The sequence below is a fragment of the Ailuropoda melanoleuca genome, chromosome 11, assembly GCF_002007445.2.
Source record: "Ailuropoda melanoleuca isolate Jingjing chromosome 11, ASM200744v2, whole genome shotgun sequence".
NCBI lineage: Eukaryota > Metazoa > Chordata > Mammalia > Carnivora > Ursidae > Ailuropoda > Ailuropoda melanoleuca.
In genome coordinates this window covers 42090827-42117980 of record NC_048228.1, presented here as the reverse complement: position 1 = coordinate 42117980, position 27154 = coordinate 42090827, and the positions used below count along the sequence as shown (strand labels likewise).

Genomic DNA, 27154 nt, shown 5'->3' with positions numbered 1-27154 from the left:
TTTATATGAAATTCTAGAAAAAGAAAAACTATAGTGTTAGAAAGCAGGTCAGCGATTATCATGGTTGGGATGTGGGGGTAGGGAAGTGGCTACAAATAGGCACAAAGGAATTGCCTATTTCATGATTAGATGGTGTTTCCAGGACTGTCATTTGTCAAAGTTCCTGATATAACTTACAAACACCTGTACACATACAAAATGACACATGTATGAGGCTATTCGTTGCAAAAATACAAATTGAAACTACATTTCATAGAAGTCTGTCATATATATCTGTGTATAAGTGTATTTTAAAATACCTAGGTACCTTTAAAGGAAAATTGAATTCTTATCCAGTTCTTATGAAGAAGTGCCTATAATGTGGTATTTAAATTCAATCTTTACAAAAGTTGAAAAGTTATAAAAGGCGAGGGGGAATTTCAGGATCCATGTAGCACAGTGGGATCCCCGAATCTGCTTGGACCCTTCAGAATGGGTTGGTGATTATAACCACTCTGACCTCATTATTTGGGTTTCATGTTTTTCATTAGAAGCCCAAGGAAGAGAATGACAGAAAGGAGGAAATAAAAAGTAAAAAAGAGTATATAGTGACACATACTTCATCATTACTAAGCTAGTCTGTCCTAAAAAGATATAAAAATGGAAAGAAAGTCCCTCTGCAAGAACTATTGCCATTTATTATTCTGGATACTAGATGAAAGCAAAGCCTCCCAAGGTAGAAAGAAAGATTTCTAGATCGCTAGGGCCCTGACAGTCACTATAATTATGGCAGGTAACTTTGTCATGACTGTTCACAGACTCATGATGGAGGTCTTGGGAATGTCGCTCTTTAATTAATTAAATGCCCCGCATAGTTCACTGCTTTGGTGAGAAGCGGTGATGCTTCAAATGTTAATATTCCGGTGATGGGAAAAAGCTCCATTTTCCCAAAGTACTAGACAGAGTCATATATAATAGAGACTGCTAATATTTGAAAGTGTGTCTGTCATATGAGCAAATAGTAAAACAGGACTAAGTACACATGTCTTCAAACAGTACATAACGACAGTGTTGACAGCCATCTTAACTGTACTAAAATCTTTTCATCGGATTCACTCCTACATGCACTGAAAACAGGATGACAAATTCAGAGGTAGCTAAAAAAAAGGAAAGATGGATATATAATACCATTAATTTTTTTGAGTCCTTTTTCTTCCACAACTCTGATTCAATAAATAGATGTCTTTTATTTAATTTCTTATTTAGAACAACCCCAAGTTTACTTGTTACTACTACAGTTTAAATTCCAACAACTGAAACATGATAGGATGAGTGCATGTTCTGGAGTAAGACAAAGTATGAAATTTCACCTTGGTCATTTATCATCTCTGTGTCCCTGAGTTAACCGCGTATCCTCTCTGAACCTCAATTTTCTCATCTGAAAAATTTTAAGTCCTATCTCACAGCCTTTGAGATACTTAATTTAAAAGATATAAGTGAAACATCTGCACCTAACACAGTGTTTCTCAAACTCTAACATAAATAGGAATCATCTGGAGATACTGTTAACAGGCAAGTTCCCCGATTGCGAAGGTCTGCAGTGGGTCCTGCAATTTTGAAGCCCCCAGGTAATATCAGTGCTACTATTCTGTTACCGCTGGTGTCATCTGGGAGCTGGTTAGAAATGTAAAAACTCATGCCCCACCCAATACCTACATTTTAATAGAATCTCCAGGTAATTTGTACAAACATTAATGTTTGAGCAACACTGACCCAGCATCAGACCTGGCACATTGAAGATTCGTGATCTAAATATATTGTAAGTTTTGGATTATCATAGAAGTGTGTAGGATATAGATGGATTTAACACATTTTTTCCGTATTCAAAATTTGATTTTGAATTACATTCAGAGTCAAATTTTGCCAAGATGTTGCTTTAAGCTAAAGAGTGGCCCCACCCCAGATCAGGCCGCTACTGTCTGACAGCTACGAATTAGTAGCTATTTCCGGTAGAAATCTGCATTGTCAAAGCCCTTGTCATCATTTCCCCCCCCCATCTCAATTTAAGTATTTTATATAGAAAGTACAGTTACTAACTAGAATTTAAATTGTTTTGCTATGCCTATTTATTGGAGACTATTCCTAGGGGCTTTTCGTAACATCATATAAACCCAGTTAACACATCAAATTAGTATAGTTCAAGCCAAAGCAAAGATGATTGATGTTTTCATTAGCCTATACTGTTTTACTATGGGTACATGAATAAATTAATACTTAAGGAGTTTCTTGGGTTCTTGAGGGGGAAGGGGCTCCAAGTTAGGAAACTAGTTGAGAAGCCTAGTTAATGCTGGCAGCCAGTTAAGGGCTGGGAGCTCATCCTGGAAGGCAGTGAGGAATATGTGAGAATATACTTGAGATTTCAGCTAATATACCATAAAACCTGATCAATCCATTGATTTTTTAAATAAATTACTGCTCTTAATAATGGATTAACTTTTTTTATCCATTATTGTCTGAGTTATTTCTGCTGAGATTTGTATTCATTTCTAATTCATACTTTACAGTGCATAGGGAAGACAGGAGAATCAAATGGAAACCATAGTATTTTCACCTGTGTAAGAGAATTATTTTCTTTCTTAAAGGTCTTTTCATCATTTAAAATGCCCTGCCTAAGGCTTCGCTGTTTCTTGCAGAACAGGTTTGGTAGTAACAGACCCTCTCCGGTTTTGTTTATCTAGCAATGTCTTTATTTTCCCTCCATTTTGAAGCGTAGGTTTGTTGGATATAGAATTCTTGCTTGACAGTCAACATTTTGAATATCTTATTGTATTACCTTCTGGCAATGAGAAATGATGAGAAATCAGCTTTTAATCTTACTAAGGATCCCTTATACATGCGTTGCTTCTCTCTTGCTACTTTGAAGATTCTTTCTTTGTTTTTGGTTTAAGACAGCTTGACTATGATGGGTCTAGGTTTGGATCCTTTTGCATTTACCTAGCTTGGAATTTGCTGATCTTTTTGGCTATACAGATCAAGTTTTTCATCAAATTAGGGCATTTTCAGCAACTATTTCTTTAAATATTCTTTCTCCTTTGGGACTCTCCTTCTGGGGCTACCATTAGGCACATACTGGTGTCCCACAGGTCTGTGAGGCTCTGTTTGCTCTCTTTATTTTTCTTCCTTTGTTTTCCCTTATGTTCCTCAGACTGGATAACCTCAACTGACCTATTTTAAGGTATAACTATTCTTTCTTCTGCTTGCTTATATCTGCTGTTGATTCCCTCTACTGATTTTTTTTAAGATTTTATTCATTTACTTGACAGAGAGAGAGAGAGCGAGCACAAGCAAGGGGAATGGCAGGGAGAGGGGGAGGGAGAAGCAGGCTCCCCACAGAGCAGGAGGAGCCCAATGTGGGACTAGATTCAAGGACCCTGGGCTCATGACTTGAGCCAAAGGCAGTCGCTTAACTGACTGAGCCACCCAGGTGCCCTGATATTTTTTTTTCTTCATTTCAGTTACTATACTTTTCAACTCCAGAATATCTATTTGGTTCGTTTTTATACTTTCTGTCTCTTTATTGATAATTTCTATTTGGTGAGACATCATTCTCACTTTCATCTGGTCTCTTTAGACATGGTTGTCTTTAGTTTTTAGAAAACATTTAAAATAGCTGATTTAAAGTCTTTGATGAGTACACTGGGTTTCCTCAGAATTTCTTTTCTTCCTGTGTATGGGCCATAATATCTTTACTCTTTGCATGTCTCAAAATTTTCATTGAAAACTGGACATTTTTAATAACATAATAATGTGCGAACTTTGGATATCAGGTCCTCCCCCTCCTCAGGTTTGTTGTTTGTTTAGTGATTTTTCTGGACTAATTCTATAAAGTCTATGTTCTTTGCCATATGTGGCCACTGAAGTCTAGGCTTGGTTTGCTTGGTTGTCAACTAATTATTGGAAAAGATTTCCTTAAATTGCCTAGGACAATAAGTTTCCCATTGTTTTACCAAAGTGCTCTGTATGCAGACCTTTGACAGGCAGCCAGGTAGTTCACAGCTCTGCAGTAGCCTTCAGTTTCTGCCTGTGCAGAGCCTCAAGATCAGCCAGAGGTCAGCGACTAGGGACTTCTCAGTTCTTTCCTGAGCATGCACACAGCTATAGGTGTGCACATAACCCTGAACATGTGTGTAGTCTTCTAGACTCCCAGGAATAGATCCACGCTTTTTTCAAAACCCCCCATGGAAATCGCATTCCTCAGATTTTCCTTTTAAGCTTGTGATTAGCCTATCGTTTGTCCCAACTCTTATCCACTGCTTCTGGCGGCCATGATGTTACACAAAAGAGCCCTCATTATTTTTGCCCCTGAGAAAAATGCGCTTCACACTGGTCAAATTCCTAGTCAGATCAAATAAAGATATGCATTGTGAGAGGGGTCTTCAAGAAAACCACCAAACAGGTCAAATGGTGACAATACTCTGGAAATGGAGCTGTGGAATTCCAACTCTGTTCAGCCCGTTGCAGGGGCTGCCAAGCTGCCAGTTCCCACTGTGACTGTGGGATGTTAGTTTTCAAGGCTATTGCAAAGCTAGGGAGAAGAGGATGGGGACAAAGTTAAAATACCACAGAGCCTGCTGCTATTACTGAGTCAACCATTTTTCTTGAATAAACATTCTCCAGACTGTAGCAGGCCTTTAATTCATTTCCAGATTCCTACAAATATTGATTCAGAATACTTTTGTCAGCTGCTTTTATGGAGAAGAGGATTTTTGGAGATCCTTAATAGACCATTCTGGCTGATGTCACTTAAAATGCCTTGAAACTTTTGAACAGTGAGCAAAACTCACATGGAACTTCATTACCTTTGCTACATTAGAAAGACAGACCATATATCCACCAGCAATCATAGAGGGTTCCACCAAGCAATGCCATTAAAATATATCGGTGGTTTGAGGCAATTGTCAGATGAGAGATCACATTGACCTCCTCCTAAGGAAGATTTCTCATAATTAAATCTCAAACTTGCAGGAAATGGTGTATAATGATTAAAAGCCTATTCTTTGGAACTAGCTAACTCTGGTTTCAAGCCCTGATTCTGCTCCTTTATAGCTTTGTGACCTTGGTCAAGTTACTTAACGTTTACAATACAAAGATAAAAACTACCTATTCATAGATTTGTTTTAAAATCCAACGAAACTGGGGCACCTGGGTGGCTCAGTCATTAAGCGTCTGCCTTCGGCTCAGTGCCTGATCCCAGGGTCCTGGGATTGAGCCCCACATCGGGCTCCTTGCTCTGCTGGGAGTCTGCTTCTTCCTTTCCCACTGCCCCTGCTTGTGTTCCCTCTCTCACTGGCTCTCTCTCTCTCTCTCTGTCAAATAAATAAATAAAATCTTTAAAAAGAAAAAAATTAAAATAAAAAAATAAAATCCAACAAAACTAACGAAAGTAAAGTGCTTGGTGCAGTTCGTGACACACGGTAAATGCTTCTGTTGCTATTATTGTCATTAAGAATAATATAACAAAATAAAAATTATTTAAAAAAAGGATATAGTTCGCACTACTGATAATCATGCTGAATATTCATCGGATTGTGGCTCTTTAAGAGTCACTTTCGAAGTGGGAAATAAAACACTCATCCTGTTGTGTTTCCTATGCAATTCTAGGCACTGTGGTGGTCCAGCAGTTGATGTCAGTGATGATTGGCAAGCATGATCGCCTCTTCCCCAAAGACGCAGAACTGCAAAGCAAACCCCAAGAAGGAGTGAGCAACAACAACAATGAAATTCCGAAGAAAGCCACCATGGGTCAGCTACAGAACAAGGAGAACAACAACACCAAGGACAGTCCTGGTAGGCAGTGCTCTTGGGACAAGCCTGAGTCTCCCCAGAGAAGCGGTGTGGATAATGGGTCCCCCACAGCGCTACCAGGTAGTAAAACCAACAGCCCAAGGAACAGCGTTCACAAGCTGGATGTCTCCAGGAGCCCCCCTCTCATGGTCAAAAAGAATCCTGCCTTCAATAAGGGCAGTGGGATAGTCACCAATGGGTCCTTCAGCAGCAGTAATGCAGAAGGTCTGGAGAAAACCCAAACCACTCCCAATGGGAGCTTACAGGCCAGAAGGACCTCTTCCCTGAAGGGGTCTGGTACCAAAATGGGCACCCACAGTGTACAGAATGGAACGGTGCGAATGGGCATTTTGAACCCCGACACACTTGGGAACCCCATGAACGGTCGCAGCATGAGCTGGCTGCCCAATGGCTATGTGACCCTGAGGGATAACAAGCAGAAAGAGCAAGCGGGAGAGTCAGGCCAGCACAACAGGCTCTCCACCTATGATAACGTCCATCAACAGTTCTCCATGATGAACCTTGATGACAAGCAGAGTATCGACAGCGCCACCTGGTCCACGTCCTCCTGTGAAATCTCCCTCCCCGAGAATTCCAACTCCTGTCGCTCCTCCACCACCACCTGCCCAGAGCAAGACTTTTACGGGGCTAATTTTGAGGACCCTGTTTTGGACGGGCCCCCGCAGGACGACCTCTCCCACCCTGGGGACTATGAAAACAAGAGTGACCGGAGGAGTGTGGGAGGTCGAAGTAGTCGTGCCACCAGCAGCAGCGACAATAGTGAGACGTTCGTGGGCAACACCACCAGCAGCCACAGCGCGCTGCACAGTTTAGTGTCCAGCCTGAAGCAGGAGATGACCAAACAGAAGATAGAGTATGAGTCCAGGATAAAGAGGTGAGGAAAACCCGGAGCTCGCAGCTGCCGGAAAGGCTTCAGCCGCCTCCTCCTGTAGGCACTGGAGGTCAAGCCTGCCGGCTCCAGAGCCAGAGACCCGAGTTTGAGGCCAGGCTTCCCCACCTGTGAGCTGTGGGACTTGGGGAAATTGTTCTATGAGCTTTCGGGTTCTTACTGTGAAAAACTGAAATATGAGTAGTTTTTACCTTAAAGCATGTGAGAAGTCACTGAGCCTTGCCCCTGGCACAGAATAGGACTCAAGAATGCTGTCTTCTGTTATTAAATGTGTGGCGTTGTGTTAAGGGGCTGGAAAGAGAGGGGCTGGGATAAGTGGAAAGTAAGGAGCCTATTTTCACTGGCGGGAAGAGGATGAAATGAGGGTGAAGAAAAAGAGTCAAAAGAAACAGATCTTTATTTTTCGTTCTTTTAATCGCTGGATGCTGAGAGTGTCCGTTGTCCGCCGGGCTCAGCGCCAGGCCTTGAGGATTCAGCAGTGAATAAAATAGACAAAAACTCAGCACTCATGGAACCTGCTTCCCTTTCACTGCAGAGACAGATCCAGAGGTGAAGTGGCTCAGTTGCTCAGTGGAAGGCTGACGCAGCGAAGAGGGGCAAGAGGCATTGGTGAGGTGTAAGGTCACGTCAGAGAGGAAGTTGTGTGGTTACCTGGGGAAGAGCACGTGGAAATGCCACGAGATGGGATGGGCGGGGCTCAGACAGGGAACAGGGCCAGGTGACCTAGGACCTTGGGGATCATTATAAGTCTGGCTTTTATTCTGAGATTGGAATCCACGGAGGTTTTTGAGAAAAGCGATGACATGAAGTGTGTTCGTATGGACAAGGAAATTGTAGGCTGAACGAGGAGCAAAAACTATGATTTAGGGGTGCCTGGGTGGCGCAGTCGTTGGGCGTCTGCCTTCGGCTCAGGGCGTGATCCTGGCGTTCTGGGATCGAGTCCCACGTTGGGCTCCTCCACTGGGAGCCTGCTTCTTCCTCTCCTACTCCCCCTGCTTGTGTTCCCTCTCTCGCTGGCTGTCTCTCTGTCACATGGATAAATAAAATCTTTTAAAAAAAACAACTATGATTTATAAGGAAGCAATTATGCTAAACACTAACTTATATCAGTTTTCATCTTCTCACAAGATGACCAAGGTAGAAGTGTGCTTGGCAGCTTCTCTAGGGAAGCAGCCGCGACAGAATAAGGGGTGTTTGCCCAGTGACCTGATTGTCACATGTTCCGTAGACTTGAGCTGGAATGGAGAATGGAGCCCAGGGCTCACAGACACGGAACCTTGGGCCAGAAACCAAAATGTCCCACCCCAGCGTTTTCACCATGGTTACAGACACTCTAAACCCTGTGGTCTTTCTGTTCTCCTTTCAGCTTAGTGTAGGCGATAGGACACTGAAGTCTCAAGCAGGAGAAGACTCAAGGCTCAGCTCAGCATGAAGCTGCCCCTCTGTGGTCTCTGCCCCAGTTTCAGGCTGTGCGACTTGGTGGCCCTCCTGCTTCATGGGTGTTCTGGGGTCCTCATAGGAGTGGGCCTCAGTCTTTGTCCTGCTTCAATAACTACCAGGCCTCCAGACCCCACATGGCTGCTTCTTGATACATAAAGTTGGCTTCAGTGTATTTTAATATGTGTCCCACTCATTTGTCAATTATCAGGCCAAAAGATACATATTGTCAAGAGCTTTGGTAAAGTAAATATACGTTAAAGTACTACTTATACATTAACTTGAAAAATGACTGTCTTGGAAAGTAGTTCTTGTAAATCTTGCTGAACAGAAACTTGGTTTGAATTTTTCTGTATAATGCCAAGTGACAGGAGGTTTACGGAAGAGGAAAAATGCCATCAGCTTATAAGGTAGCTCTCATTTTTGAATGCAGTTTTCAGAACCACTGGCTACCAGAACTCTGCATTTCTGCCAGTGCGTGATGATAACTTAGCACTTAGCGCTGGGAAGCAAGAGAGAGCACTTTAAACCTGTGGTGACAGAGGGACAAAAAGCTATTCTGAATGGCTGCCTATGTACGCATTCATCTGTGAGAACATTGGTGCCTGTTTATGTTCTGTGATCTATGGAGCATTTCAGAGACTGGGAGAAAATAATGGAACTTCCCAGTAGAATGTCATCTCAATGGGCCCTCTTCCTGTAGCATTCTTATCTGCCTGACAGCTGGAGGGAGAGGTCCACGGCAAAGTGGGGCAGACATGCTGCCATGGGCCCAAGCCACAGAAATAGAGGAGGCTAACTGTTCTAGTTAATTTTTGATTGTTCCTCTTTGCAGTCATACATTTCTCTTTCAATTTCTTTTAAACTCCATACCATAAATATTGAAGTTGGACAAATTCATAGAGAGACGATATAGATAGATGGTAGATAGATAATAGTTTACTTTGTTTAGTTATCAATCACTGATATATGTTGTTTAGCTTCTAAACTCACATTTTAAAAATGTGAGTTTGATGTTTTTTACCCCCCAAATTAGTTTCTAACTTTACTCTATTGTGGTCAGAGAAATTTGTCTAAATGATATCAGTTACTTGGCCTGGTAAAAACTATTCTCTTTTTACTGGTTTGGGATTCTATGTATGACTAATAGATCAAGTCTGTTAATCAAGTTGTTCAAACGTTTTACATTTCTTCTAATTTCTATCAGATAGATCTATAATTTCTGAGAAAGAAAAATCTCCTAATTGTATAGACTTATTAATTTCTCCTTATAATTTTGCTGTACATTATATTGAGTAATTTGAGGCTAGACTCCTAGGTGAATATAGGTTCAGTATTGTTTAAATCTCCCTGATGAATTGGTCCTTTTATCGTTAAGTAATGGTCATCCTTAATTGTAATAATGCTTTTTGCTAAAAATCTATTTTTTTCTGACACAAATATTGCTATGCCACTTTTATTTTGATTAGCAACTTCCTGGCATAAGAGACTTGAGCTATCCAGCAATGACATTTTCACTACCATTACTTTTGCTTTGATTGAAAGCAAATATGATGTCCTCTTTCTCTTCCAACTTTATCACACTTTCCCTTTTCTTTTAGTAAAGCCAGTTTTACCTTACTTTTCATTTACCTGAAATGACTCCAGGAAGCCCTGTGGTTTGGGTTGCCTCCTGCATCTGCCATTCTGTGCTCCCTGATCATCAGTCTCTGGCTTCTCTGTGCTGGCATTCGTTCATTCACAATCAAACAACAACTAAGTGCTTCCAAGCGAGGTCTTGGGGTCTTCTTGTTAAAATGATAGTAAATCATCCTAGCAAATTGAATGAATGAATGAATGAATAAAAATACATCTTTTGAATCATTAGACCTTGCTTCACTGATTTGAAGGGGCCCATTACTATTTCCTAAACATTGCAGAGACAGGGTTCAGAAAATATTTGTATCGCTGTCACATTTCAAGTGAATAAAATCACTTTATCTCTTATTCCTTCCCTCACCCCATCTAGCTTAGAACAGCGAAACTTGACTTTGGAAACAGAAATGATGAGCCTCCACGATGAACTGGATCAAGAAAGGAAGAAGTTCACGATGATTGAAATCAAAATGCGAAACGCCGAGCGAGCAAAAGAAGATGCTGAGAAAAGAAACGACATGCTGCAGAAAGAAATGGAGCAGTTTTTCTCCACCTTTGGGGAGCTGACAGTGGAACCCAGGAGAACCGAGAGAGGAAACACAATATGGATCCAGTGAGCCCGCTTCCTCCCGCTGTGTCCGATGCACCTGGGAAGCCTCCGGGGTTCTGGTGGGAACATTCTGTGGGATCAGGTGGCTGGTCACCTGCTGTACAGTGCTCTAACTGGTGAAGGAGTATCATTTACAGACATTATCCATCCATATCTGCAATGTGTACCAAAGTTATATCATGCCCCATGATGCTACTGTCAAGTGTTACAACTGGATATGTGTATAGAGAGTAGTTTTTAAAAAGTAAACTAAAAATGAGCAGATCTCAAGAATTATTTTATTGCAAGTCTTGTATTTAAAATGTTAAATCAATATGTTGTTGCAATTTAGCTTGCTCTCAAGCTTCACCCCTTGCACTTAACATAAGCTATTTTTGGCATTGTGTTATCATCAGCTTCTTTTATAGATCAATATTTTTATTTCCCCTTTTGCTGAGGAAATGAAGATAAGCAGATATATAAATATATATAAATATATATCAGATGAGTTATTAAAAGCAAAAGAATACTTTGTGGCTGTGCTGTTTGTGCCAATAGACCTCGCCATGACCAAAAAGAGAAATGTAAATAGTTTTATAAAATACAGTAGAATCACCAGGAACCTTTGATTTGCTCTTTAAATTCTTCCCTCGACATTGCTCAGTTTTCTTTGTGAGGTATCTTGACAAGAGAATTTTGGAAGGCCTGTTGTCTGCCTGGTCAGTCCCACAGATGCAGGTCTCCTGTGCAGAATGCAATTTAGTGGGGGGAAATGGTAAAAACACTTAGTGAGTCCTGCCATGAATGACTTGACCTTCTGGACTGAGTCTCTGTAACTGCTAGGTGGTTTCGAGAACAGTTCTTCCCGCTATTTGGAGGTTGAGAAACAACACTTGCTATACTATGCCACAGGAACACCTCCTGTCTGCTCAGACCTCTCCTCCATCCGCCAGCAGACACATGGCAGCGCAGGCAGGGAGATGGTGTGGCCGTGACCCTCTCAGTTAAACTGCTAGAGTGTGTGTCTTAGAGTGACATTTTTCTCTCACTCAGGCCTACTGTTGTGTTGTCCCTGGGACTCTGTCTGCAGGACTGCTGGCAAAGGCAGGTGATGGAGTGGATAGCCCAGAAGGAGAAGGAGACAAGTTTGGGAGAGACAAACTATTTTGCTTCTAATTTTTGCAATATTGTTCTTCCCAGTTGAAAACATATTTGTTCACAAAAATACTAAGATGTGAATGGTTCAGGGTTCAGTTTTGACAAGTTGATGCACATGGGTCATGGTGACCGTGGAGAGGAGCCCAGGGCTCTCTGGAGCTGGAGCTCAGAGAGAACAACTCTCCACACTCCAACAAGGCAATGATTTTGAGAAGCCAGGCAAGTAAATATTTCTCACACTAGAATAAAAATTCACAAAAGGCATCATCGGAAATAAAGACTGCTTGAGTTTATAGGATCGTGTTGTTAGAAGGTTCTATGTCCGTGTGTTTATTTATTTGCAAAGGGGAGAATAGTCTTTAGAGCATCCAACCTTGTCACCTTTCACTTTCGTGCATATCCTTCCCCCAAGCAAACTTTGTGGTCCTGGGTTTTAACCACTATCTATAATACTGATGCCTTCTTTATTTTTAGATTCCTTTTCTCTCTCTTCCTGACTCTTTAACCAGATACTTCCACCTGGATATCACACAGAAAAGTTAAACTCAGAATGTACGATGTTGATCTCAGTGGGTCTCTCTCTATATATTTCTGTCTCTTCCCAGTCCCTGTCCTAGTGATTGAAAACCTTGGACTCATCCAGGGAGCTGAAGGATGCAATAGTAAAAATCAAAGGCCACTCACTCACCCTTCCTGCATTCAGATTTTCCACAATCCACTAGCTGTGACTGAGACTTCTAGGTGTCACTTTTTTTTGCTGTAGACTGGGGATAACAAAGATACTCCTCTCATGGACTTGTTATGTGGTTTCAATAAGGTAGATGGTGTGAAAGCTGAGCACAGCACCTAGTGGACAGAAAGGATGCCCCAAATGTTCATTCTCATTTTTCTCTCCACTCTTCTTCACTCTTGAATTCACTCACCAAGTACCATCCAGCCCACTCACCCTTGCCTTTTGAGTCTACTCTCTTTGATCAGTTCCTCCTCAACTTTGATGAAAGCATCTCTCCTTTTGCAGGATGCCCCTTCTAGGCCACCCATCTGACCATGTCATGGCCTTGCTATCTACTAACACGTGAAGACTCTCACTTGCCCAAAGGATACGCCCTTCATGCCGTGTAGAAGGCTGGGACCTGCAGTTTTATTTGCATCTCCTACCACTTCCCCTACCCCTGCCAAGCCATTTCGTGCCTCTGGAACTTTCCACCTTCTACTGTCATGTCCATCTTCACTACCTTCCTTCTACCTGGCACAGTCCTACCATTTTTTTTTAAAGAGCCAAATCAAATGTCATTCCTCTCTAAAGCTTCTAGGATCTCAACTCAGAATTAATTACCTTGTGCTCCCAATTTGTGTATATCTCTCTTAGTCTTTTCCACATCTGATTATTTTCTTCACCAAATAAGAAACATTTTAGGAAGCAGCACGGTAGAATGGAAATAGCAGGAAACAGAGAGCCAAACAGACCTACATAGGCATCCCGACATGCCTCAGGCAAGACGCACAGCAATGAATGACAAGTCACTTAACCTTTCTGAGCCTCAGTTTTCTCTTCTGTAAAGTGGAGGTAATAACTCCTACCAAATAGGGACGTTGTAGTACTTTAAAGTGATATGTAATGTGACTATCCCGTGACTTCCAGTTAACTCTATTGCTAGCTCTAGTGACAAATGGAGCTTCTTTACCTAAGAGAGCCGAATTGCATCCTACTGGTCTTAAATCCCTCCATCTCCACCCTTTATTCCACAGAGTGCCAGCATGCAGAGTTAGCCATAAATCTGGTCTTTGATTTATGAGGGATGCTGCTACTAATTTTCATCATCAATCTCAGTGATGACCTTCAATCAATGGATACCATGAGTAGCTTGTCCATCTGGGTTCCTATTAGTTCTTCTATTAATTCAGCTAAATGCCCAGAAAATATCAACTAAAAGACATAAAAATAAAATGGAAGTAAGAAGGAAGTATCAAGAGTTCATTTGCTACATCCTGTATAGACTTCTTTAAAACTATTTAGGTAACTAGAATGATTCTTAAATTACGAGCTAGGAGAAAGGATTTGCTTCCAAGTGTTGAGTCTATAACGTTGGTTTCACTAGCCAAACCATATGTCTGGGTATCCTTCGGAGAACATTTAAAATAGAATTATGTATGAGAGTAGGCCAAATGAAGTCTATACGTTTTAAAAGTTGTTTCTATATGTCATTTTGTTATGAAATGACTAAAAACTTGAAGAGAAATTTAAATAATGTCATTCCTATTTATTTATTCACAAGCTGAGCTCTAAATTTAAAAAAAAAAAAAAAGGTCATTTCCAGGTAGGATAGTTTAAATCATCAATATAATTACCTCCCCTTGGAAATTCAGGAGAATTTCAAGACTGTGATACTGGCCGCAAACCTCTGTTTCTTTCATCACAGAACTGCATCCTGCTTAGAGTAGCATCCCAGAAAATGATAGGTATAAGCTTTTGGAATCAGAGACCTGGATTCAAATCTCACGTCTACCACTTCATAGTTACAAGAATTTAAGAAAAATTACATGATGTTTGTAAGTCTCAATGTGTTTTTCTGTAAAGTAGAATAATACTAATGTCTCCTCCTCATTGGGTTTTTTTTCTTTTTTTTGAGAAATAACTAAGTTAAGTGACTTGCACAGTATATATTGTAAGTGCTCAATAAATGGTAGCTCTCATACCTCAAATTCTTTCTACTGAAAGGGTGTTCCAACTTCTAGAAAACAGAGTTGTGGCCTCAAGAATTGGACCAGCATGATCACCAGCAGAGGATATAAATCTGCCCTTGTCCCAGGAAGGCTAATTTTACCTTTGCCTGGATAATCTGCCAGAGATTTGATGGCAAGGAAGAGGTAACCCAAGGAGTCCTTTCTACCCAAGATAATATCATTGTATCCATGATCTGAGAATAACGTCCCAAGAACCACCTGTAACTGTCCTGCATCCATTCTGTCCATCTGGACCCTGAAGAATATGTTCAGTTTTAAAGGTATTGGGTAAAAGACAATGAAAGTCTAAGAATGCGACCAGTGAATGTGCCTAGACTCATATCAGCATCACCATTAGTGCACATTTATTGAAGACCTCCAGATGCCACGCCAGCACTAGACTTGGTGTCTACGATGCCTAGTTTATAATAACGACCACATAAGATGATGTTCTGTGAAAGTAGCTCGAGATCACAAAAGTGAGGCTGGGAAAGGCACTGCAGAGCCATGACTATGATGCGAGTTCTAAAGAATGGAAAGTTATTAGAAAGCTTAGCAGTTTGGGGCAGGGGCTTCCCTAGTCCATGAAACGTAGGTGCTTAAGTGTCTTTCGGGCCGACCCTAGGGGGCCTTCCCAGTGCAATAAAAATGACCTATTAAGTGTGCGCCATCAGGGTGGTCCTGGGTGTAAAGACTCACTCACACGCCACCAGGAGATCTGAAAACACTTGGCACCCACACAGCTTCCACTCTCCTATTCAACTAAAGCAGCCAGAGCCAGACACATTCCGTCTTGTTGAAACTCACAAACCACAGAAAAAGTGTGTGGACTTGTGGCTCCCAAAGGCTATTTTGTTATTCTCTTTATAGTCTTTAATTGCACAAGTGTGGAATGAGTTGGACTAGCCAGCTTCTGGGCTCCTTGCTGCAAAGGGATGTGAAAAACTAACAGCTCCCCAAGCAGCGGAAACCTACCAAACCCACTGCAGATATTGGAGTAGAAAATTTGGCAGATGTAAAGTGTGTTTTTTAATGCACCATTTGTGGCTCGGGTCCAGGACTGAATGATACTCTTTATTTATGGACTATGTGTAGCTGCTACCTTTCCAGCTTCTGGAGGGCTGAACCCAGGTGAGACCAGCGGATCTAGGGTTACTTTTCTCAAGTAAAAAGTACTGAATCGTTTGAATAAGGAGTTAAATTGGCCCTCAGCACACTACCTGTTTTTGTGAACACCGTGCCCCTCCCATCCCTCTCCTGCCAACACACACATTCCCTGCCTCCTCATGATTCATTGGAATCCATTACATACCACACCAAAGCAATCTCTAGGGTTGGGCCATCTTGCCCTCGTTCTTGATCACCTATTGCCAAAATCGTCCAAACCACGTATCATTTGCCTTTGCTATTATGCTTATGCCCATTTTGCTCAGCATATTCCCTCATTCGAGACAATCTCTGATTCTCTATTCTTACTATTCCCTCTCTACTTTCCATTATACATTCTAGAACCTTTCAGCTGCCATCATCCTCCCCTAAATCTTTTCTGAAACATGGCTACCACTTCTTGCAGCCCTCCCAAGGATGGCTATTCCCTTTCCACAACCTGCATGTCATTAGCCTGAAGGAGAGGGGTAGATCTTGCTTTGTTCCTTGATGCTACTTCCAGACCTTGGATCCTCCCACTTCCTTAATAACTCCATAGACGTACATGTCACATGACCAGTTATTTTAGGACCTAATCAACCGGTGTTTTCCCCCAAACCGCTACTCCTCTGCCACTCAGCTCTTGAGATGCTCACTTCTGAAAATCTTGATCTCCTCCTGCCCAAACATTAGCCACCCATGACCACGGTTTTCCTTATTCCACACCATTCCCAATAAGTGCACCATCACCAAACTTCCATTTCAAGCACTCACTGCCTCATTACCACCTATTCCCTTCTTAGGTCATTCCCTTAGCACCATCACTCCAACAATTTTTAGAAACTCCCAAAGAGTCGACAAGCCATTGCCTTTCTAATGGCTATCATCCCCTCATGTCATTGCTTCCCTCCTTGACCAGCTCAGCTTCTGTGGTTCTTCACTATAATTATTCTTTTCCTCATTCTCAAATCCCTTCATATTCTCTTCCACCATTGTCCTCATCTGGTAAGGAAAAACACCCAGCCCAACTCTGGCTAAATCCAATTCCTGCTTATTCCTAACCTGCACCTGAGAAACTAAATATGGCTGGAGAGCAAAAGGCCACCAGTTGACTTGTCCCACCTTATACCTATATAAATATGGTTCACATGGCTCTCATCACTGTCTAGTAACTTAACTTCATACTTTTCAAGGTCAATTTCACACTTCTCAAACCTCCATAAGCTCTTCCCCTTCACATTCTCAGCTAGTAGCGTTACTTACATAACCTAACTTACTGATATCTTGTTTTTACGGAGAAAACAATACCAGAAGACTATGTCCTTATGTTCCATCATCGTATCTTCCCAACTGTCCACATGCAACCTGTACACACCGCCATACCTCCTGCTACAATGACTGTGCCACCTGCTCCAACCAAGCCAAGTGCTCCTCCCATTCACACACAGCCCTCCAGCCTTTTCAAGCACATTACTCCTTCAATAAACATTCTTTCTCTCTTATGTTATGAATTTTGCTCTTTATATATTGTAATATATATCAATATATATATCAATATATATATTGATATATATATATATAGACATATATATATCAACATATACCCATGCTATAACAGCTTTCTTAAAAATCTCTCTTCATATCATATTGATGTCTAATTTCCACATAATCCTTCTGCTTCACTTTCTAGAAAAAATTCTTGAATTTTCCCTACCTATTTCTAATTCTTCATGTCCTATGTTCTCTTGAACTCACTGGAGTCATACTTTCTTGATTAGTTCTTCAGAGAACATGCGCTAATAAAGACAGCAATGACTTCCATAAAAATCAAGTCCAGTTGTAAATCTTCAGCCCCCATCTTCCTCAGGCACTCAGCAGCATTGTCTCGGGTGCCCAGTCCCCATTTTTGAAACTCCTTTATTTGGCTTCCAGGACAGCACACTTTCCTGGCTTCTGCCTCACTGGACATTCCTCAGGATACTCAGCTGTGTATTAACTTCTGTATGTTGGAGCAAGACGTGTTTCTATCTTTGGACTTCTCTTCTTTATCTGCCCTCGTTATAAATGACACTCACAAGCTGATTACGTTCAGATTTATGTTGCAGCTCAACTTCTTCCCTTACTCTAGCCTCACAGACACTCCTGCTACTCCACTGGGATAGCTAATAAGTATCTCCAACTAACATTTCCAGAAAGGGTATGGTTTTCTTCCCAAATGTGCTCCAACCCACTGTTTACCACTTCAGTCAACTACGCCATTACTTGCTTGATGGTTTAGATTTTTTAAAATTCTGGAGTCATCCTACCTGCTTCTCTCAAATCACATATCAGTCCATCAGCAAATGTTGTCAACCCTGCCTTCACAAAATATCCTTAGTTATGTCCTGAATCCACCCCTACTCAGCCACTCCACTGTCTAGTCAAAGCCCCATCGTATCTTCCTGTGCTACTGTTACATCTTACAAGAACCTCTTTGTCCCCATTCGTATCTTCCTTCTCAACCTCTTCTTTCTATTCAGCAGCCAGAGAGATCCTTTTGAAAAGATCTCTTTAATCCCTTTAGATTATATCATTTCCCTGCTCAAATCTATCCATCATCTTCCTATATTTAGAATAAAATCCCAAGAACTTGCCATGCTCTGACCCCTGCCCAGCTCTTCAATTTCACTTAATATCACACTTTCTCTTGTCCATTTTGCTTCACCCACAAGACTTTTGGTCATGCCATACACACACACACACACACACACACACACACACACACACAGGCTCTTACTCCAGGGTGCATGCTCTTGCTTTTGCCTAACATGGCACACTCTCTCATTTTATTTGGGTCTTTGCTCAAATATCGTCTTTTTTTGAGAGGCCCTCCTTGACCACCTCATCTAAATAGCATCCCTTATCATGCCTTATCCTTTTAACCTGCTTTACTTGGTTTCTTAATGCTTTCCACTACCTTATCCCCCCATTAGACTATAGACTACATGAAGGCAGCAAGGTTGCCTGAATTCATCACAACTACGTGTGCCAAGAACAGTTCTTGGAAGACTGAAATGCTCAGTCAATATTTGTGATGTGACTTACTGAGTGAATGTTCAGAGCTCAATGTCAAATTTCTGGTTCAGATATTCAGCGATGTTCTTCTGAGTTGGAATTTTTAATAAAAAATAACTAAATTCTGTCTTAAGTCATTGTAGGGCTCCGGTCATTACCTACAGACTGCCCGAATTTCGTAGATTTTGCCTCTTATGACAGTATCCCTACAGAGACTCCAGTATCCGTTGTGATGTTGTTTGCTGATTTAGAGATTTTGGTGCGGGAAATATGAGCCTAGCCCAGCCTCAGGGCTTACTCCTTCTCAGAGGAAACTATCAAAATAAAACTCATGGAATGCAGAAAAGAAACATCATGTTGTTTATGGTTTTGTTTGGGTTTGTTTGGGTTTTTTTGGTTTTTTAGCCTTGGAAACTTTCTTCTTTTCAGGATACTGATATCCTAAGTCATTGATGAGGTCTCAGGATGTCATCACATTTCTCCCTTTATCCGGAGACTGACGTTTGTTTAAAACATACCAAAAGATAGCAGTCTACCTTTTAATTAAAGGAACAAGAGGGCAGATACACATACTTCCCCACTGGCTTAATGCAGATCTACCTGTATTTTTTATCTCTGTGCTATTTAAAAAAAAAAATAAATGTAAAAATGGTTTAATCTTCTATAATGTCATGGAAAATATCCAAAATTCTCTTGTGGTGATTCATTTCAACAAAATGGTAACATTGAAAGAAGCAGATTTCTTGTTTCATTGCTTTAAGAGAGTAATAAAAATGGACTCATGCAGGCTACACCACTAATCCGAGCACATTGCTATTTTAAAAGAACGTAAACAAATGAGAGAGAAATATTTTGCTTTCACCACTGATTTTTGACACTGAAAGATGCATTTTCTCTGAAGTTTTGAGGATAAGGACTATGCTGTATTTGTCTCCTACCTAGGACACATAGACAGATGTTCCATAAACGTTTTTGGAGTGAATGAAGGTACTACTTGAAAACGTAGCTCAGAAACTAGAGTGGAAATTCAGAGATGTTTTCTTAGAGCTTAATTTGCACCAGATCCAGGTTTGTAACATATTAACATTAAGGGAGAAGCAATTACTTTTCAAAGTCTTACTTGTATAAAAGAAATACTTTAATATTACTAGTTCCCCTAGTCCATGTAAAATATTATTCAGGTCATAGAAATTGATTTTGTGTAAATTTTTCATAGACAATATTTTCGCCAATGTGAATGGAAAAGCATTGATAGCAGGCAAACTATGAGTGAGACACTTTCCTAGTCAGAATGTGGAATGCTTTCTAAGATGAATCACGTTTTGCATCTGCTTTTGAGTTGCAAATAATCTAGACTGTTGTGTAAACAAAGATTCCAGACAAGATCTGGAAGAACAGGACCAGAAGTTCAGTGACTAGGAGGTGAAGTCACCCGGTCCATGGAGGGAAACTTGATCCTTTGAAATTGCATTTCAGACTTACTTTATGTTGGCTTTTACACCAGGAGAAGCATGTCTTTAAAGCAAGAAATATGTGCCATAGAAAGGGTGGGAAATTCCAAACGAGCGTTTGACTTTCGTTTGTGTATATGCCACCAGGTTTCATGCGTTTGAGAAATGTCCATTTCCACAGCTTGTTTTCAGTAACTAAAACAGAACACACTTCTGTAAAAGGTTGAGCAGATGGAATTCAGTCTGGAGCTGAGAGAGAGAACGTGCCCCATGCAGTGGTCCCTGACAGGAAGCGATCTGAGACAGTGGGATTTTCAGTGTGCTTCACTACTTTAAAATGTGTCCTGGGCATGCCTTTCAAAACCCTTGGGGGAAAGGCGCGCTGCAAGTATGAATCACATTCTGATGAATTGCTAATATCAAAAACTTCTACCTTGGGTAAAACCCAGTGCAGTTATTGAGCAAACAGAACCATCCTTCTACGTTGGTCCTTACAAAAGTAGCTGCAAGAAAGGTAATTCTCAAGACGCCTTTTTTTTTAATGTTTTTTTATTATATTATGTTAGTCACCATACAGTACATCCCCGGTTTCCAATGCAAAGTTCGATGATTCATTAGTTGCGTATAACACCCAGTGCACCATGCAATACGTGCCCTCCTTACTACCCATCACCGGTCTATCCCATTCCCCCACCCTCCTCCCCTCTGAGGCCCTCAGTTTGTTTCTCATAGTCCACAGTCTCTCATGCTTCATTCCCCCTTCTGATTACCCCCCCTTACTTTATCCCTTTCTTCCCCTACCGATCTTCCTAGTTCTTATGTTCCATAGATGAGAGAAACCATATCAAGACGCCTTTCTTATCCTCAGTGCAAAGAAGGTCAAATTACCCAAATATTTGGTAACCTTTTACGGTACCTAGTATGCACCAATAACTCCTTCCGACCCTTTATCTCCAAGAGCAATCTAGTGGAACGCAGTTTTCCTTCTTAATATTGGAGGTATTTTCAGATACCTATACGTGGCCATTTTAAAACTTACTTTATTAAAAGAGTAAAGAGTTGTGGTCTAAAAATGGAATAGAAGCTATGCGATAGATGCAAAAGGCATTTGGCTTCTATTTTTCTTATAAATAAAAGGGTACATTGTGCTAACTCAAAAGAATAAATACGTTTATCTTCCAGGTTTTCTAATAGTGAACTGGTTAAATAAAATGTTTTATTTGCAGAAACAGAAAGGCCATTCCTTGACATTTTCAGATATTTCCAGCTAAATTAACATAGGTTCAGTGACTACCTTATCAAGCCATAAAATCTTATTGTTTTTTAAATCACCAGGGAGTTTAAGGTGTTAAGGTTGCCTACCATATGGACAAAAAAACCTGCTTACCTTCTCTCTTGGGTAATAATTAAACTGATCAGGAATTCTGATGTTAAGGAGGGCACAAGTTGTGATGAGCACTGGGTGTTAACACGCAACTAATGAATCGTTGAACACTACATCAAAAACTAACGAGGTACTGTATGTTGGCTAACTGAACATAATAATAAAAAAATGAAATATAAATTTAAAAAAAGGGATTTTGATAAATTAACCTAGGTATATTTAACCCTGTTCTACTCCTCTAATCCTCACAGAAAATGATTTCCTTCCCTTTGTTGATTTTATACCTTAAAAAAAACTTACCAAATTGCAGATATTCAACTAATATCTGCAGACAGTAATGAAGGTCAGTTTTAGGAGAAATCGGTCTCAAAGGAAAACACAGCCCATGGTCACATACATATCACACACTCTTTACCCATAGTGAGAGGGTAGGTCATCCCTCATTTCTTATTTATCCTCTGGCATAATCAGACCACCCCATGAAATCACGTGAGATGCTTCAGAGTGCCTGTCAGGAGAGCAAACCCAAGACAACGAGCAGCATGATAACCACGGTCAACAGGCAAATGCCAACAAAGTCTGGATTTGGATTCGGTTTTATGTTAAGGGAAGCAGATTCTCTCTGGTTTTTAATAGTTCATAAGAAACAGAAATCACAATGTATTGAGTCAGCATCCACCTACAAAGAGTCCAAAAAAGCCAAAGGTCTCCCCACTCACCCTCTTGTTCCACCGACATTTTGAAAATAAAGGGAAAAAACAGAAATGAAAAAGGGAGTGTGAAGGAACACAGATATGATTTAAATAATTTCAAATCCTTATTAAACATCACTGAGATTACATTTGATCCATCAGGCTGACTTTCAGTTCTCACCACTAAGATCTTGCAAAGAAACTGGACATGCACAGTTTTGCCTTCCAGGGTCGACCTAGAACCATAAGGGTGAGGTGTACATGAATGTGGGTGTGCTTTAAGTCCATTTTATAAACACTGACACAGGACAATTCTTATCATTGGTAATAGTCTTTTGAATCCAATCATGCAGAATAACAGGCATGTGCAAGTTAGGTCTTGTTGCAAGATAAACATGGCAAGGTGAACAGTTTAATGCTAGACAAGGGTTGGGAGATTTGTTTTCATTAGAATATACTGGCCATTGGTCCCACATAATCAAAAGTTAGATATACAGGAGTCCACATACAAACAGAGGCCTTCCATTTCAGCTTGACTGACCAAGGAAATGGGTCAGAGTGAACCATTTCAGACAAAGAAAGAACTAAGTGCCAAAACAAATAACAAAATCTTCTATTTTAGTCACATGGAAAATGACTAATATAATTATTAACATTGTAACTTGTTTGTTGTTTTTACAGAAGGGAGTATCCCAGCTTGGTTTAATTTCATTTGTAGAAAATGTAGGACTCACAATTAAAATGTTGGGGGGAGCTTGTGGATGGAGAGTGGGGTCCCTCCTCAGATCCAAAGTGATTGGGATCAAAGATTGCTGGGACAATATTATTCCTTTCTCTGAGCTGTAGAAGGTAAACTTTTCAGCAAAGCTAGCTGACAACATTCTTTACAGAGCATAATGTTCTTAAGATTTCGATTGTCATACGTTAAGAGGATTAAATAGAAGTAGACTTGCAGAATTTAGATTTTGCAATGAATAGTTAAAATTTAAAAGTCAGTTTTGTTTATTTTTCCCCTGGCAGGTCATAAAAAGATTGATGTATTCTCATCTACTCCACTTAATCCCTTTGTCAAGGCCTATTTATGATTAACCAGTCAGCTGCTATCACTATCCTTAAGTAATATTTTCTGATGATGGTAACAGATTGAACAAAAACTATTGCCTCGGCCTTCAATTAAATAGCTTACTCCAATTGGAGGGAATTGGCCAGGACCGGGTCCGCCTCAAGTATACATTCCTGCAAAGCTCAGTCATCAGATTCTTGAAGATGCAAGATTATTAGCAGTTCTCATTCCACAAGAAGAAATTTGGTTGTAAGGCCAATGCATCTCTTTTTAAAAGTGAACACACTGACTGAAAAATAAATCAATATGTCCGAGTGGTGGTGGTTTTGCCAAGCTCTCCCAAGCTCTTGCATGTGGGCACACAGCCATCTCTCCTACAAAACACTACAAAACATTTCACTAAGGGTCACTGTGAAACCATCAGCCCTATAGAAGTGAGCAAAGTTTAGGTCTCTCAGACTGCCAACTTCACATTCCTAAATGAACCCCAACCACAGGCAGGACCTTCCTTCTCCCAGGAATATAGTTCCAGGTGACTTGACACTTCCAAGTCTGAAAAGCAAGGAAGTCCTTTGGAATTAGCAGGGGACTATATAGGAAATACTTGTTTTTTAAAGAAAAGACTCACTGCAGAACATGATACATTCTGAGAATTTGATAAAACAGAATCACCTCTTGAAGAATAATAAAGTGTGGCCAAGATGCTGAAGGGCTGGTGAGCTTTTGAAATGATGATTCTCTTTGTCGTCCTATTACCTATCTTGTTTTGATAACCGAGTAAAATTAATCCTATTAGCAGGCAAGAAGCCAAACTCTTTGCTTTATTTGTACATGAGATTTCAATTTGAGGGATTTATTCTATTTTTTTTTCTTGTCCATGAGGGATATCAGACTAAAGGTAAGAAACTCCCAAGAGCCAAACAACAGGAGAAATCAGACTAGCAGAGTTTAGGGAAGGTAGCAATAGCAGGGGAGCATTGTCTGGTTCTTGTTTGGTTTAATCTGAGTGGGAAAAAAAAAAATCACCGCTTCTGCACACATGAAAAATAGTCTAACTGTCAAGCACTTCCAAGATGCTGGCTGGAGATTTCCTTCTGGCATTTGATGTCATTTTGTGGCTGATGAAATTACCCTTGCGACTTAACTTTCTTTCAAAAAGCTGCCTGTTCCCTGCACTTAATTGCATGTGCTAGAAAGTCAGGCATAAAGAGCACACAGGTATTGCAAGAGAAAAATTCAGAGAAAGGAGGTACAGGATAAGGGATACAGAGAAGTTTTTTTTTTTTTTTTTTTTTTTTTTAAGTGAGGGGTGGGAAGTATGAGAGAAAGAGAAATGAGAAAGCCCATGTGAATGCGGAGGTATTTTAAAAATCAGGTCGTCTGCAATATTAACCAAAAAGAATGGCAGCAAGAGAGAGAGGCTGGGCCACTTTCATTCCAGGGGACAAGCTGCACAGGCTAATGTGCTTTTTTTTTTCTCCCCATTTTAAACAAATGACCTCTTGTCACGCATCCGACTGTGAAGCAATCTCATAAATGGCAGCATTGCTCACACGGTGATGGTGGGGGTTGGCTCTATTGCTTGAAAGAGACAAAGCTTCCCTATTGTTGTATTTAAGGCAGTTTTCAGAGCATGGCTTTCTTGTTTGCTCTATTTTTGAAGGGATTCCATTTGCCAGTCATATCCCACTCATCAACGGTCCGTTTCAGGCGTTTCACTTCTTCAGGGGAAGTACCACCACGTTGGCGAGCACCAAAATGGTCAGAGTGCAAAGAGCTGTGACGGGCACTTCACCAAAGTGAGGAAGAAGGGAAGCCTCCACCTGGTCCCTGTTATTGCTGAGAAGTCACCCTGGTATCGCCTTGTATATAACCAAGATGTTTCACAGTGCCTTCTTCAGTGCTCGAGAGAGCACTTCGTTTGATCTGAGCTAAATTCAGGTGATTTTGCTAAACATTGACACAAATGCTTCATGGCTTTTAAGACAAACTCATATTGCTAAAGCTATTTAGCAGCAGTAACTTATGGGGAGAGCTATTGCTGTCACATCAACTGCAGTACAAAACTCAGATTATCAGCCCTTCTTGAATTGTTGAAATTTATGAAAAAAAACAAACATGAAACATCAGCCACAGGAAGGAGTCAGGGAAACTCCTGAAGAACAGTAATGTCTGTGGAAATGTTTTCCAATGCTGACCTGAGGATCACCCCGTGTTTTGGGTTTGTTTTTAAGAAATTAATTATTTTTTTTTTACTCCAGAAGAAGAAAGTAATATTTCTTAAAACTGTGCAGGGTGTAAACCTGGAAAGTAGCACACTTATGGAAAACACAACCCACAATCTGAAAATAGTCTACGTAGGTTCATTTCTTGTTAAGGACGCCATCAGAGGCAATTCCACTCTGCTGCAGGGAGGGATTTTTACCATCAGATATGGATGCGGGAACCCTGCCTCACCACCTGCCATGCCCTTTCCAGTTGTGACACATAATTAGTAAATGACAAATGGGGTCTACTCTCTAGAATATGGATGCCGGTGTCTCCTAATATCTGGGTAATAATCTCCTTGAGGTCTTCCTCCACATGGCAATGCTACACTCGAGTCTCTTCTACCTGCTTGCTGTCAGAGAAAAGACCATCAGCTTTTCTTCCCACCTTCCTTCTACAGGCCAAACCACTTAGTACCTGGAAACTGTCACCCCCTCCCTCCCCCGCACTGTACATAAGCATCACATATGTTCTTTCTACAAATTGGTATACAGGTGCCATTTAATCAGTTCAAATTTGGAAGCTACATCTTCAAGGGTCCGAGAGAGCTCACTCCCCCCATATTTTCCCCCTTTACATGTTTTCTTATAAGACATACAGCTTAATCAATTAACAAACTAAATAGCTTATATACGGGCAATATATTACAGATGGGTTTATGTCAGAGTAAGAGATCACGTGAAATGGACCATGTGGTACCCCAGTGCAGGATGTCTTGGTAGAGCCCTGAGGACACTGACAGTAGCATCTCTAAGGAAGAAGTGCTGTATGAATACAGACACATGGGATCTGTATCTACATCCATCTGACTAGGCCAAAAGGAGCAGGTAGATGCAAGATAGAGACACACACATGCTGGATGGGGCCACTGCACACCTTGTCATGCCATTTGAAAGGGCAGTTACAGGTTGCTGGTTTTGCAGCCATTAAAATTACACTTTATGGAAAAGGCTTTTCTAATTGTGTTTGAGTTGCTTTCTGTAGTAAGCATCGTTGGAGGAAGACCAAAGCAAGAGCAACTAGAAGTTAAATATACATTTAGCTTAGCTGCAATACAGAACTCTGGAGAAGAAGCAGGCTGAAAGATTGGTTTCAATTTTAGGCTCGGATTCTCTCCCTTGCCATTTTCTTAGAGTCGCGTGTCTGTGTTTGTGCGTGTGCGTGCGTGTCTGCGTGTGTGTGTGTGTGTGTGTGTGTGTTCCATCACATCATCTCCTGAAGAACGCTGGGTTTCGCAGGCAGGCGGCTAGTCACCTGCAACAACCCAGGGGTCCTGCTGAGGCTTCCAGGCTGCTGTCAGTGTCGGATGCCAGGGTCTGGTCAGTGGACATGGAGGAGATGTCGTTGACAGACGAAGACGGAGGGAGACTCTCACTGCTGTTCACTGCTGCACCTGTGCTAAGAAAATGAAGACCAACATGACTAAAACTGGAACTCGACTCAACTTCATGTCCCTCCAGATGTAGGCATGGGCAGATACAACAGGTGGTGTTTAGTCCGTCGTTCATTCAACAAGACTTCCTGGAACTAATCCAGGGCACTATGTTCTATGGTGAAAATCGAAACATCACAGCACAGAGTCCCTAGTCACTAGTTATTCACTCTTCCTTGGAAACCATCTGTAATGCTCTTAAAAGAAAACAAAAGCAAACAAACAAAAATACCCCACTAAAAACCCCAGTCACCCCCCCCACCTCCAATATTGCCATATAATTGGCCTGTGTGAGGTCAAGGCATTTTCATTTTTTTAAAGCTCCTAGACACTGTGTAGTCAAAGTTTGAAGACCACTGTCTTATTGAGAAGGAATATGAGCACGACC

General features: G+C 41.0%; 2 protein-coding genes across 12 annotated transcripts in view; one reads left to right on the top strand and one right to left on the bottom strand.

The window, feature by feature from the left end:
• ARHGAP24 (Rho GTPase activating protein 24) overlaps nt 1–12973 on the top strand; it is a 500478-nt gene extending 487505 nt beyond the window's left edge. For all 5 annotated transcript variants that reach the window (XM_034671582.1, XM_002913592.4, XM_019806282.2 and 2 more), the window contains 2 exons: nt 5641–6718; nt 10179–12973. In XM_034671582.1, the coding sequence (XP_034527473.1) occupies nt 5641–6718; nt 10179–10422 (1322 nt within the window). In that variant the 3' untranslated portion in view covers nt 10423–12973. The remainder of the gene's footprint in view (nt 1–5640; nt 6719–10178) is intronic.
• An 8918-nt stretch (nt 12974–21891) lies between these two features.
• The window catches only part of MAPK10 (mitogen-activated protein kinase 10), a 295270-nt gene continuing 290007 nt past the window's right edge, over nt 21892–27154 (bottom strand). For 6 of the 7 annotated variants that reach the window (XM_019806256.2, XM_034671580.1, XM_019806254.2 and 3 more), the window contains one exon: nt 21892–26727. In XM_019806256.2, coding sequence (XP_019661815.1) covers nt 26585–26727 — 143 coding nt within the window. In that variant the 3' untranslated portion in view covers nt 21892–26584. Of the gene's footprint in view, nt 26733–27154 lie in introns of all 7 variants that reach the window. The other variant, XM_019806268.2, reaches the window with a different exon arrangement.